General features: G+C 38.6%; 2 protein-coding genes and 1 non-coding gene across 5 annotated transcripts in view; 2 read left to right on the top strand and 1 right to left on the bottom strand.

The window, feature by feature from the left end:
• Positions 1-6,249, bottom strand: part of RNF111 (ring finger protein 111) — a 113,280-nt gene extending 107,031 nt beyond the window's left edge. The window contains exon 1 of the mRNA XM_045785649.2: positions 5,702-6,249. The gene's annotated coding sequence lies outside the window, so the exon portion shown is untranslated. The remainder of the gene's footprint in view (positions 1-5,701) is intronic.
• Positions 1,604-1,793, top strand: LOC123789146 (U2 spliceosomal RNA). Its single transcript, XR_006778701.1, has one exon. It is a non-coding gene; the product is annotated as a U2 spliceosomal RNA (small nuclear RNA).
• Positions 6,250-6,521: 272 nt separating the features above from the next.
• SLTM (SAFB like transcription modulator) overlaps positions 6,522-12,278 on the top strand; it is a 44,282-nt gene continuing 38,525 nt past the window's right edge. For 2 of the 3 annotated variants that reach the window (XM_045786237.2, XM_045786147.2), the window contains exons 1-2: positions 6,523-6,792; positions 7,761-7,848. In XM_045786237.2, coding sequence (XP_045642193.2) covers positions 6,631-6,792; positions 7,761-7,848 — 250 coding nt within the window. In that variant the 5' untranslated portion in view covers positions 6,523-6,630. Of the gene's footprint in view, positions 6,793-7,760; positions 7,849-12,278 lie in introns of all 3 variants that reach the window. The other variant, XM_045786309.2, reaches the window with a different exon arrangement.

Genomic DNA, 12,278 nt, shown 5'->3' with positions numbered 1-12,278 from the left:
ACCTTAAAGTTTAAAAGTCCTGCCATTTGAAAGTACACCTAATAAAATGATGGTATGAGTTAGAAACCAAGAGAAAATATTCAAAAGACACATACATAAAAAAGGACTTAGAAGCATATTATTAAAAAAAGTTAAAACCTAATGATAGTGAGACAACCCAATTTTTTTAATGAACAACAACAAAAAGATTTGAATACTTCATCACATACTAATGGCAAATTAGCACATGAAAACATATTCAAAGTTATTAGTCATCACAAAAATGTAAATTAGAACAATAACGCTACATACCTACTAAAATGGTTAAAATAAAAAAGACTGATCGTATTAAGTGCTAATAAGGATTTAGAGCAACTGAAACCCTCAGATATTGCTGGTGGGAATGCAAAATAGCATATCTAGAAAACAGTTTGGCCGTTTCTCCTGAAGCTAAACATACAATTACAATACTACCCCTTTTTGGTATCTTCCCCCCTCAAAATGAAAACATATGTCTACACAAGTACCTGTATGTTAACGTTTACAGCTGCTTCATTCATAGTATTAAAATTAAAAACAACTGAAATTTGAACCCATCAATTGGCCTCATACTTATGATTCCATTTATATGGCAAACTGGAAAAGGCAAAGCTACAGTGACAGAAATCAGACCTGGGAAGTCACCAGTGTTCTCTTCAAAGACTTGTATAATTTCATCTCTTATATTTAAATACCTAATCCATTTGGAATATAACCTGGTGTTAGAAGTTGATTCCCTTTAGTTATTAGAAGTCCCAACTTTTGATGACACATCATTACATACCTAATAAAACAGCTAAAAATTTGAAAAGTGAAAATACCAAACACTGGCAAGAATATGGAAAGCCTAGATGTTCTCATCAATTGCTGGTGGAAATATAAAATGGGAAAGCCACAACAGAAGACTTTGGCAGTTTATTAAAATATGAAACATACATACAACATGACTTTTTGTTCTCTACTTTTGGAAGCTCTTTTTACATCAGGGTTACTAAACTTTTGTTTTTGACATGCCATTCACACTCCTGGGCATTTGTCCCAGAGAAATGACTAGAGTTCACACAAAAACCAAACTGTGGTACATTCATACGATGGAAAAATACTCAGCAACAAAAAGGAGCAAACTCTTTATATATACAACAGCTTGGATCTCACAGGACTTATGCTGAGTAAAAACAAGATAATTTCAATGGGTCACATATTCTATGATTCCATTTATGTAACATTCTTCAAGTGAAAAAATCATAGAGATGGAGAATAGCTTAGCAGTTGCCAGGGGTTAGGCTTGTGGGGGTGGGAGAAAGGAGTGGGTGTGACTATAAAGAGTGACACAGGGAAATATTTGTAGTGATGGAATAGTTCTGGATCTCCATTGAAGTGCATCAAGAATCTTTGAGATAAAATAGCATAGAAATATACATACACACTGTACCAATATCGATGCCTGATTTTGATATTGTAGCATAGTTACAAGAGGGGCAATCATTTGGAGAAACTGGACGAAGGGCTCATGGGAACTCTCTGTACTATTTTTGTAATTTCCTGTGAATCTACAATTATTTTAAAACAAAAAAAATATTAAGCAATCACTTCTTGGTCTTTTGGCTAAGATCAAGTGTAGTGTTTGTTCTTTTTCAGTTTAATATCTGATATGTCCTCTATCTGAGGACAATATTAAATGGATTTTTGGAGCAGGGAGATGGAATAGGAGATTACTCTGTCCACTCCATGCATCAACCTGGTATTGCTGTACCTCCAGGAACAGTGTACCCCCTAGGCAGGAAATACCTGGGTGTCTAAATTCAGTTTGAGCTGGGGGGGGGGTTGTTTATCTGAGATCATGTGTGCTGGATGCTTCTGCCTTTTAGTGTCTGGGCTGGTGGCTTGTGTCTGGTTCCCTGATGGCGTAGGTATATATACACACTATGGTCTTCTATTTATTTTTTAAATGATTTTATTTATTTATTTATTTATTTATTTATTTATTTATTTATTTATTTATTTATTTCAGAGAGGGAAAGAGAATGTGAGCAGGGGGAGGAACAGAAGGAGAGGGACAAGACGCCTGTGCGCCCACTGCAGAGCCCTATGTGGGGCTTGATCCCCTGACCCAGAGATCATGTTCTGAGCAGAAACCAAGAGTCAGATGCTTAACCCACTGAGCCACCTAGGTGCCCCTACCCATTCTACTATTAATTGACATTTGTTGGGTCTCTAGGTTGAGGCTATTACAAATACTGCTGCTATGCGTATTTGTTTTGCCATAAACTATATAATTAAGAGTGAATTTCTGGGTCAAAAGATATGTGGTTCTGTAAATTTATTAGATAATTCTAAACTGTTTTCTAAAGTGGTTGTATCCATTTTTACTCCCACTTAATCCCAGTTCCAATTACTCCACGTCTGCCAACACTTGGTATTGTTAGTTTCTCTGATTCAGGCATTATGCTGGGGTATAAAGAGATATCATTGTAGTTTTGAAATATAATTTCCTGATTACCAATGAGATAGATTACTTGTGTGTGTGTGTGTGTGTGTGTGTGTATGCCATTTGACTTTTCTCTTTGGTGAGTATGTTTTTAGACTTTATTGAGCCCCATATCGGGCTCTCTGCTCAGTGGGGAGCCTGCTTCTCCTTCTCCCTCTGCCTGCCGCTCCCCCTCCTTGTGAGCACATGTACGCTCGCTCTCTCTCTTTCTGTCAAATAAATAAATAAATAAAATCTTTTTAAAAACCCACGCAACAAGCTTCAAGGCAAAAGTTTGGAAAAAGACACATTTTGTAAACATTAACCAAGAGAAAGCTGGTATAGCATTTAAGCAAAATAAAAACTAAAGATAAAAGGCTCACTTAATTAATTATGAAGGTGTAAGAATTGTATATTTGTATACATCTAATAACAGTTTTAAAATACATGAAGTAACATTTGACAGTTCTACAAACAAATCCACATTCTTGTTGTGAAATTCTTTTTTTTTTAAGATTTTTTAAATTTATTGTCACAGAGAAAGAGAGAGAGAGAGAAAGACAGAGAGAGAGAGGGAGCTCACAAGCAGGGCGAGTGGCAGGTGGAGGGAGAAGCAGGCTCCCCACTCAGCAAGGAGCCCAATCCCAGGACCCTGGGATCATGACTTGAGCCAAAGGCAGACGCTTAACTGACGGCCACCCAGGAGTCCCTTGTTGTGAAATTCTTAACACATCTCTCACAGTAATTAATGTAACAAGACACAGAAAATCAGTCAGATAATAGAAGATTTGAACTTTCTATTTTGTCAAGCATTTTTGTTATTTTTAGAGGGGGCATTTATCTGATTTACCTCTTCTGTCATTACCAGAAGCTATACACTTTCCATTAGGGGAAGGACACAGCATCTTGGGCCAAGCAAAGATATTTCAAGATGGGAAAGTTTAAAGCCTATTAGAAAGTGATAAGGAACAATGATATTGGACAGGAAGATGGTAAGCAGAGACTAAGGTCTCTCAAAAAAATGGAGTGAATAGTAGAAACCGGGGCTTAGCATTAGGAAGAAGGTAGAAAATTCTCTTTGGGAATGCAAATAAACTTTGGTGTAACAACAACAAAAAAATGCAATGGATTCAAAATCATCCTGGATCTTCCTTCTACTAACTCTATACTCTTGGACCAGTTATTGACATTCTGAACCTCAGGTTTCTTGTCCATAAGATAAAGATCATTCTATCCATCCCTATAAGGGATGGGATCTTCCTTCTACTAACTCTATACTCTTGGACCAGTTATTGACATTCTGAACCTCAGGTTTCTTGTCCATAAGATAAAGATCATTCTATCCCCCCATAAGGGATTTTCCTATTATAGGCTCTCAGAGCACTGTGCCTATTTTCCTTCGAGCAATTACTGAGAGTCTACATTGTGTTAGGAGCCCACACAATGGTGAACAAGATAGATCAAGTTTATCATTATCTTCCTAGAACCTGGCAGATAGTAAATATTCAACAGATATTTCTTAAACGATGAACTTACATAAAAACAAAAATAAAATCCATAACGAGTGCAAAACTATTCAATAAATGGCAAGAGGCTTTCTACAATAAAACTGATAGTAGTGTTCTTGATGCAGGAAGACAAGAAAAAATATCATACTAAAAAACATCCATTTAAAGGTGAATTATTTAGATAAGTAATTTCAAAAACCAAAAATCGTAGGTTAAATGATAAAATTAAATATTCTAGATATTAAGTGAAAAAATATTTTTCCTCCATTTTATTTTCTATTACAAAAAATTAATTTATATATTATGCATAGCTTCAAACTTATAAAAAGAATTTAAACAGTATGCAATTAACAATCTTATGCCCTTCAACTAGATTTCCTAATTATTAAAAATTTGCCACATTTGTTTCCATAATTATTAACATTTTGCTACACTTACTTTAGTGATTTGTAACATATTGCCACATTTGTTCTTCCCGTCCAAGCCATTTGAAAGTAAATTGCAGACAGAAAGATACTTCACTTCTAAGCACCTCAGCAAGTATCTCCTAAGAACTAAGACATTCAACATAACCATGATACAACGTTGCAGATACTTAACATCAGTACAATAATGCAATCTAATATACAGTAAAATTTCCCAATTGTCTCAAATGTCCCAATTGTCTCAAATTTCCCTATTGTTCATTTAGTAGCTTCTTTTGATCCAGGATCTGAATGGCAATCACACACGAAATTTAGTTTTCACATCCCTTTAGTGATCTTTATTCCAGAACTGCTCTACTACTTTTATTTTTAGGATACTGCTATTTTGCAGAATCCAGAGCTTCTATTTTGTTGAATGCCCTACAATTGTCTGATTGTTTTCTCATGACGAGATTCAGGTTAAACATTCTTGGCATTTTGGCAGGTGATGTGTCCTTCTCAAGTGCATAGATCAGAAGGCATAAATCTCCTTTTTTAAGATAACTCCATTACTAAATTTTTTCTTCGGACAAAGAAAAACTCATTCACTTTAACTATCACATTGGTTTTTGGTTAGTACAATCCCTCTTTCCAAGTATTCACAAGTGTTCACAATGCAATCCAGTGGGCACTAGTAGGCACAAGGCAGGTGGCGCAGGGTGGGAAAGACACTGGTTCAGTGTCAGTTCGGCCAATAATTAGTTGTGGGTCACCAGGTAAATTTCTAAAAATCTTTATCGATTGAGAGCGAGAGATTGTGCCAGATTTCTAAAGATCCTTTGAATTCTAAAATTCTATGACCGTGAAATCAAGTTGTAGTAGAGACAGAGCTGGACTTGGAATCAGGAGACCTGGATTTGAGCACCGGTTCCACCACATACCAGCTATGTGAACATGCACAAGCCATTTAATCTCTCTAAGCCTCGCACAGATTTACCCCCACAGAGTTCAGAAGGATTAAGAGGGTTATTGCGTGTCAAAGCGCATTATAAACTGTAAAGAACTACCCGAACGTCAAGTATTATTTCATTATGTCCAGTTTTTCTTCTTTTGGTCTAATTAGTCAATCAGAAAAAACGACATAAAGGGAGACAGAACTCATCAATTTAAATTTTAAAACCAGAAAATGACAGTATAATTAATTGTGCGTCATAATCGGTGTATGGAATTTATAGAATAGTTTTATTCCATAAATGCTTACGCTTTATTAATAATGCTGACTAAAGTTACGAATAGGTACTCACTTGTACAGGCCGGTCCTTCCTAAGAAGATGGTGATTGTTCTTGGGATCCCAGATTTTGCGGGGTTAAGACAGTGAACACAGTGTATGAGAATGGTAACAAGTACTTAAAAACTTCCTCGTTCAGCGATCAAATTCGTGTAGCGCCCTCGGGTCCACCGGAGGGGTTGGCAAACTGAGGCCAACGCAGAGGTGAAGTTGTCCTGTTTTTCCAGCGAGCGGGGACAGCCCTGGGATAAACTAAGCCTGCTTGGGCTGAAGACATGTTTTCCCCTGAGCCAGCTAGTGGGACATGTCACCCGGCCAGCCCCTTAATATTCTTATAGCCCTTAGAGCCCTTTATTTTATTTTCTAAAACTGCCCTACGGTTTCTTTCTGGCCTTTTGATTGGAACTCAGGGAACCTGGTTCGTTAGTGCACACTGGCCACATTTTTTTCGATTATTCAGCAGGACTGATAAAGTAGCTCCCTGGAAGAGGTTCAGGGCGCGCACACGCCCCTTGGTTTGTGTTGAGTAATACACGAACTATCTACGCCGCGAAGTGCCTGACACTGTTGTTGCTCAAGACTCCACGCTGCCAGAAAATGGCTAACGAAGCGGCGGGAGAACGGCGGCGCAGCGGACGTTGGTGCGGTTGGACGTGCCTGACCTCCCAGCCCACGCAAGGGGTCGCGCCGCCCAGGTGGCCGCGGCCGGCTCCACGGAGCGCGCCGGGCGCCGTCCCCCGAGCCAGTGCGCACGCGCGCCCGTCATCCGGGTGCTGGCTGCGGCTGCAGGTTGCGCTGGGGTGGCGGACAGGGGGCGGGGCCAGCGGCTCATTGTGCGCAGCGCTGCGCGGCGCCGCCGGCCGCCGAGGCCTGGGTCGAAGTTGGCGCTGCTGCCGCCGCCCTGCAGCCCACTCGCTGCCTCGGCAGCGCGCTGCTCTTCTAAAATGGCTGCCGCTACCGGTGCTGTGGCAGCCTTGGCCGCCTCGGGTCAGACGGAAGGTAAAAAGATCACTGATCTGCGGGTCATCGATCTCAAGTCCGAGCTGAAGCGGCGGAACTTAGACATCACCGGAGTGAAGACTGTGCTCGTTTCCCGACTCAAGCAGGTGAGGCCCGGGGAGGTCCGGGAAGGGGAGCTTAGGCCGCACCTCGGAGCCCCCACTTCCGCCGCAGCCCCTGGCCGCCCGCAGCCGCCGGGGCCCGCGGGGCTACGCGGTGGAGAGGCCCCGGGCGGCGCCCGCGCGCGCGAGGAGAGTGAGGACCCTCCCGCGGCGCCCCCGCCCCCGCGAGCCTGGCTGGGCCTGCGAGGGGCCCGCGAGCCGCCCGGGACCGGCCGTCGCAGCCGAGCGCGCCCCTGCCTCCCCCGGGACGTCCCCGCCCGGCTGCGAGGGCTGCCGACCGCCGGCGCGGCCTCCCAAGGGCGATCGTGGAGACCCGGGAGGCGCTCGGTCCCCTGTCTTTAGCGGTGGTGAGCGCGTGCATTTCTTGGCCTCGGAGGGACTGGTTACTTTGGTGACTTCTGCGAAGTTACCGTTTAATTGTGCCCAACCGTTTCCTTCCCATCTTGGGGGGGAATTGGTAGTGGGCGTTGAGGGGTGGGTAAGAGAGAGGGTTTGTTTTCCGCTGGGTTTTCAGTTTTTGCATCAGAGCAGTAATCTGCTTTTTCATCCCTGATTATCTTTCTGGTTTATTTGAGTGAGCGTTGGAATTGTAGTGGAGGAGAAATAAGTTTGCATTCTCGAAATTAGGAAAGCTCTTTTTAGTCATTTACTTTCATAGCTAGCAACTTTTCTGCAATTGAGAATATTTAGACTTTTGTTCAGTATGATAATATGTGATATTTAATTATCTCGACTCGGTAGAATTTAAAACGCCCTGTGATTTTGATACCTAATGAGATTTCCCCGTGAAAGTTTCTCTCACTCGTGTAGTTTAATTGCTCTTTTTGAAGTCGGTTTATGAAATGACTGGCAATTCTAATGTCTTGAGGCTTGAGGTTTGCTAATTTTTTTTCGTTTTTATAAAATAAGTTTAGATAGATTGTGTAGCATATTAACTTCTCTTTCTAATGTAGGCTATTGAAGAGGAAGGAGGCGATCCAGATAATATTGAATTAACTGTTTCAACTGATACTCCAAACAAGAAACCAACCAAAGGCAAAGGTTGTTACGAGTTATGAACATATTTTAAAATATATTTTGGTTATATAACTTGCCTCTGCTCTTGTGCCACTTGCCCTGTTTATATAGTGCTACTCTTTGCTATTTCCCTCTGGCACTCTGCCTTCTTGGGTCAAGGAAGAAAAGTTACTGTTGCCAGGCTCTGGGTAACTTGTAGCCCTTAAGATTTGGCTGACGCTGACCTGAAAGAGACCAGTTCTTTATTGCTTCCAAAAAATCACAAAGTCCAGTTTCATAATATTTCTTCCTTCATAGTGTGAAGACCTGAAGAATAAAATACAGTTTAATACATGTCTACCTTGCCCCACAATTGGCAGAGTATTGATGGAATTCCTTCCAAATCTTTCACCTTGGCTCCTGCTGTTTTTTCTAGTATATTGAAGTTTTATAACTTTTATGTTTAGTATTTTGTTTGACTTGGTGAACTTAATTTCCATTTATACTATTATACATTCTAATTTTCAGTGAAATTCAAAAAGGCCTCACCAATCATACTAACAAGGTAGGGAAAATCCATGATTAATTAGCTTTAAAAAAATTTTAGGGATATGTTAAAGATTTTAATTTTATAACTTCTAAACTAGGCCAGAATATATTTCCAGGGTATGGTGATTTAGTGAATAGGGAAAAGTGGTTTCAAATTAACATTTTGACAATGTAAGTGGGGCTTAGATTTTTTAAAAATGTTCTGGTAATTGAAGTCTGACTTGAATAATGAATACATATCTCCCACTCTCCCATAAGGATAGTGGCAGAGGGTGGACATGATGTGGGTATCTGGATCCATGTAGAGTGTGTCATGGACAGCTGCAGAATTTTTAAAAATCTAACTTTCCTTACTGCTTTAAGTATCCAAATACTGCTCTGTCTGCTGTGCACCAGATTGATTGTAACTAGGGTAAAATGATTGAATGGATTAATCCTGAAAAGGCCGGAATATTAACATTTGAGTTTAAGCAATCTGTAGGTATTAGGACCAGGCAGATCTTGATGCCATCTCGCTATTTGAGCCTTCATAGGTTTGCAAGAGTCTCCCTTTTGTGCCAGAGGAAATTGAACAGGGCTAAGGAGTATTTCCTGGGTGGGATGGGAATGACAGCAGTGGAAATGGAATTTAGAGGAATAACAAAGTTATCTTGAAGATCTGTGGCTTTTAATGTAACTCTGACTCAGTGTATCACTTTGAGAGATACATTTCCCTGTGTTGAGAGAAGCTTGTGCTGAGAAGTCTATGCTGACAAACCAGAGGCTATTTCAAAATGAAGCATAGAAATTTTGGAAATAAGTATATCAGGAATTAACCATATTTCTTGTAGTGATTTTGATTCATGTCATTTATTTAGCACGTTGTGATAGTTTAACAGATGCTATGTATTAATCATAGTTCCAGATTATTCAAGCTGATTATCGATTTTAGCATTGAAAGTAAACCTCATCTGATAACGTTCATTCTCACCTATTTTTAATTTCTCTGTGTATCTCTTTTTCAGTTATTAGGAACTTCATTCATCTTACCCTTAGAAATAATTTTAGCAATACAAAATTTGAAGTTTTTTTCTTTATGTACTGTGTGTGTGTGTGTGTGTGTGTATATATATAAATACAAATATAAGTTTGGATTATTAGGATACTTGAACTTTAATTTTTCCATAACACTGATATTAAGGTCTTGTCTTTAGTTAGCAGTTGTAACATTCAATTATTTGTCGGTAGCAGACTACTGCTGAGTACTTCATGAGACTCATTCTAGGGTATGCACGATAAATAGCTCTTGTCTCCTTAATTCCATTTATCATTGTTCTGAAAATTCTGTGAGTTCAAAGAACATAATGTAAATCCCAAACTAAGAACCTGGTTTGAATTAATGTGCAATTAAAGATGCTTATAAGTAAGATTATTTTAAATTAAGTTTAAAAATAATGCTAAAAAATAAAAATAATAAAAACAAGTGTAAAAATCAAATTTGAATGTGGTCACTTAAAAATAGCAATAAGTTTTAAAATCAAAGATTCAAGAAATATTTTAATGTGATGTCAGTTTTTCAGTCTAATTGCTCAATTACTACATTCTAAATCTTACTTTACTCAACAGTATCTACCTTGAAAATAACTTCATCTTGATCATAACACCTTTCCTTCAGTGGTCTGTTTCCTTTTTTTGTAAAATTGGAATTTTTACTAGATCATCTGTAGGACTCTTTTAGTTCTGAAATTTAATGATTATATATGGTCAGGAGTCAGAAGAAAACTGCTTTCTGTTCAACTAAAATAGATGTCTAGGGAAGGAACTGTAAAGCTCATAGGTGCTCAACCAGTATAAATATTCTTTAGGACAAATTATTAGAAAAGGAAGACAGGGATTACTTAGAGGTAGTCATGTAAACATCAGCGAGATACAGCAACTTGTCGGGAAAATAAATAATTCCTATGATAATCCTAAGGTATCAAGTAAAAGTTAAATGATGTTAAGAAAGCAAGAGAAGCTTAATGGGTCTGGAATAATTTACTTAGGTGAAATATTAAGCTTATTCTCTTATAAATGCAGGGTCACTATTTCTTTAAAAAATTTATGTTAAAATATTTCTGTTTAGTTTAGGGGAAAAGGGATCTGTATTCTTAACTCTATTTTAGAATATTTTAAAAACAAGTTTGTGCTTGTAATAAATGTCGGTAGTGTTATAGTTGGTTCTAATATTGTTTATAAAATGTTTGCATGTGGTTAATATGGCGAAACGGTTAATAAGTTTGTAGCTTATATTGGTTGTCCCTTCTGAGTTTTTTTTTACAACTTTCTTTGCTATGAACTTTTTAATAAGTAACACAGAAGAAAGCTTTACCAGGGAGATTTACTGTCATATTATTTGGGTGTGTGTTAAGAAAGCAGTTAAACAGGTAGAGCTAAGTCCTCATTAACTTGTTTTAGAGATTATAGATTTAAAGTTTCTTTTGCTTTACCTGATGATGGCATATCATATTCTTTTGATTTTCGACCTTTAGAGTCACCTGTAAACTTCAGCAAAAGTTATTTTATGTGGTTAATCCGTGTAGTATTCGGAATGACATATAATGCAGTACTTACTGAAGTCGAAATGTGCAATACGTGCAAGCTCAGTAAAGGTTCAAACCACTACGTGAAATCTGATTTTTTTCCTCCTGTAGAAACAAGTATAATTTGGGGTTGTAGGTTTATCCAAACATCTAATGCCTAATTTTATGTGGAAAATATCTCAGACAGTGTAATTAATTACATGTTTACTGTATAAAGCTTTCTAAAATTTGTGTCTGATAAGGATATAGTAAACCACATAAAATGCATTTAACATAATACGTCATTTTAGTGTACTTTAAGTCTTGCTTTTTTTTTTTTTTTTAACGGCAGTCTATTTGAGTGTTAAGGAAACTAATCGGAACTGTGGCATTGAGAAGGGCTTTGGGGACAGAATTGTCATAGATATTTTTGGATACCCACTGGGCTAGAAACTTTGTGAGGGGAAGGACATAGTCTTTGGTTCACATTAATCTCAGTAATGCCTAGCACACTGCTAGGCATGTAATAGGTACTCAGAAAATATTTGTTGAATGAATACTGAGGGCCATATGATGGCTCTCTGAACTGCTTTTAAAAATACCTCTTTTGGGGCTTATTTTAATTGCCTGTTTCTTTGTTGGAAGCACGTATATCAGAGATTTAATAGTCTGTTATCTTCAGAGTTACCTTTCTCAGTGGCTCTAGTAGCACTTCCTTAGGCAGTGATGGTGTAAAGCATCCTTACTCTTAGAGCACAGAACATGTGGATCATTGCAACATTGTTTTATTCTTTACCACTTTGTTGCTGTGTTAGAAATCCTCGTAACTTTTGCTGGAATATTGTCCAGCCTCAGTTTCACATCACCAAATCAAACCTTTCACCTCTGCCATTAAAACCTGCAGCTTGTTTTCTGCAGTTTATATGGTGGAGTATATTTATCATCAAAGCACTCATGTGCTTGTTCAGCTGTTTTATTGTGTCAAATGTGGTGTGTGTCAAGGTAGGGAAAATTTTCTACTACTTTAAGACAGTGCGCTTCTCCCAAGTTAGTCCTCTTCTAGGCATTCTGAATTAGGAGCAGAGGGCTTCTGACTATCTCGTCTTTGACGAACTCATGTAAAAAAAGGTACAAATTGTCCAGGAATTAGGGGGAAAAGAAATGTTATTAGTTGGTGGCATCAGAAATGACTTTAATGAAGAGGTTGAACAATGGTTTAGGGTATAGGGGTGGAATTTACTGCTTAATTAATCAACTATGCTTTAGTTCTCACATACATGTCATATAAAAGGGCCTCGAGGAGTTAACTACTCACATCCTGAACTCCACCTCCTGAATTAGTCTTACATGGCAGATCTGGTACCTGGAATAGTAGTTTGCATTATA

The sequence above is a fragment of the Ursus americanus genome, chromosome 36 (genome assembly GCF_024610735.1).
Source record: "Ursus americanus isolate L20-20 chromosome 36, mUrsAme1.1.p, whole genome shotgun sequence".
Lineage (NCBI taxonomy): Eukaryota > Metazoa > Chordata > Mammalia > Carnivora > Ursidae > Ursus > Ursus americanus.
The sequence above is the reverse complement of the archived record's forward strand: the minus strand, read 5'-3'. Positions and strand labels throughout refer to the sequence as shown.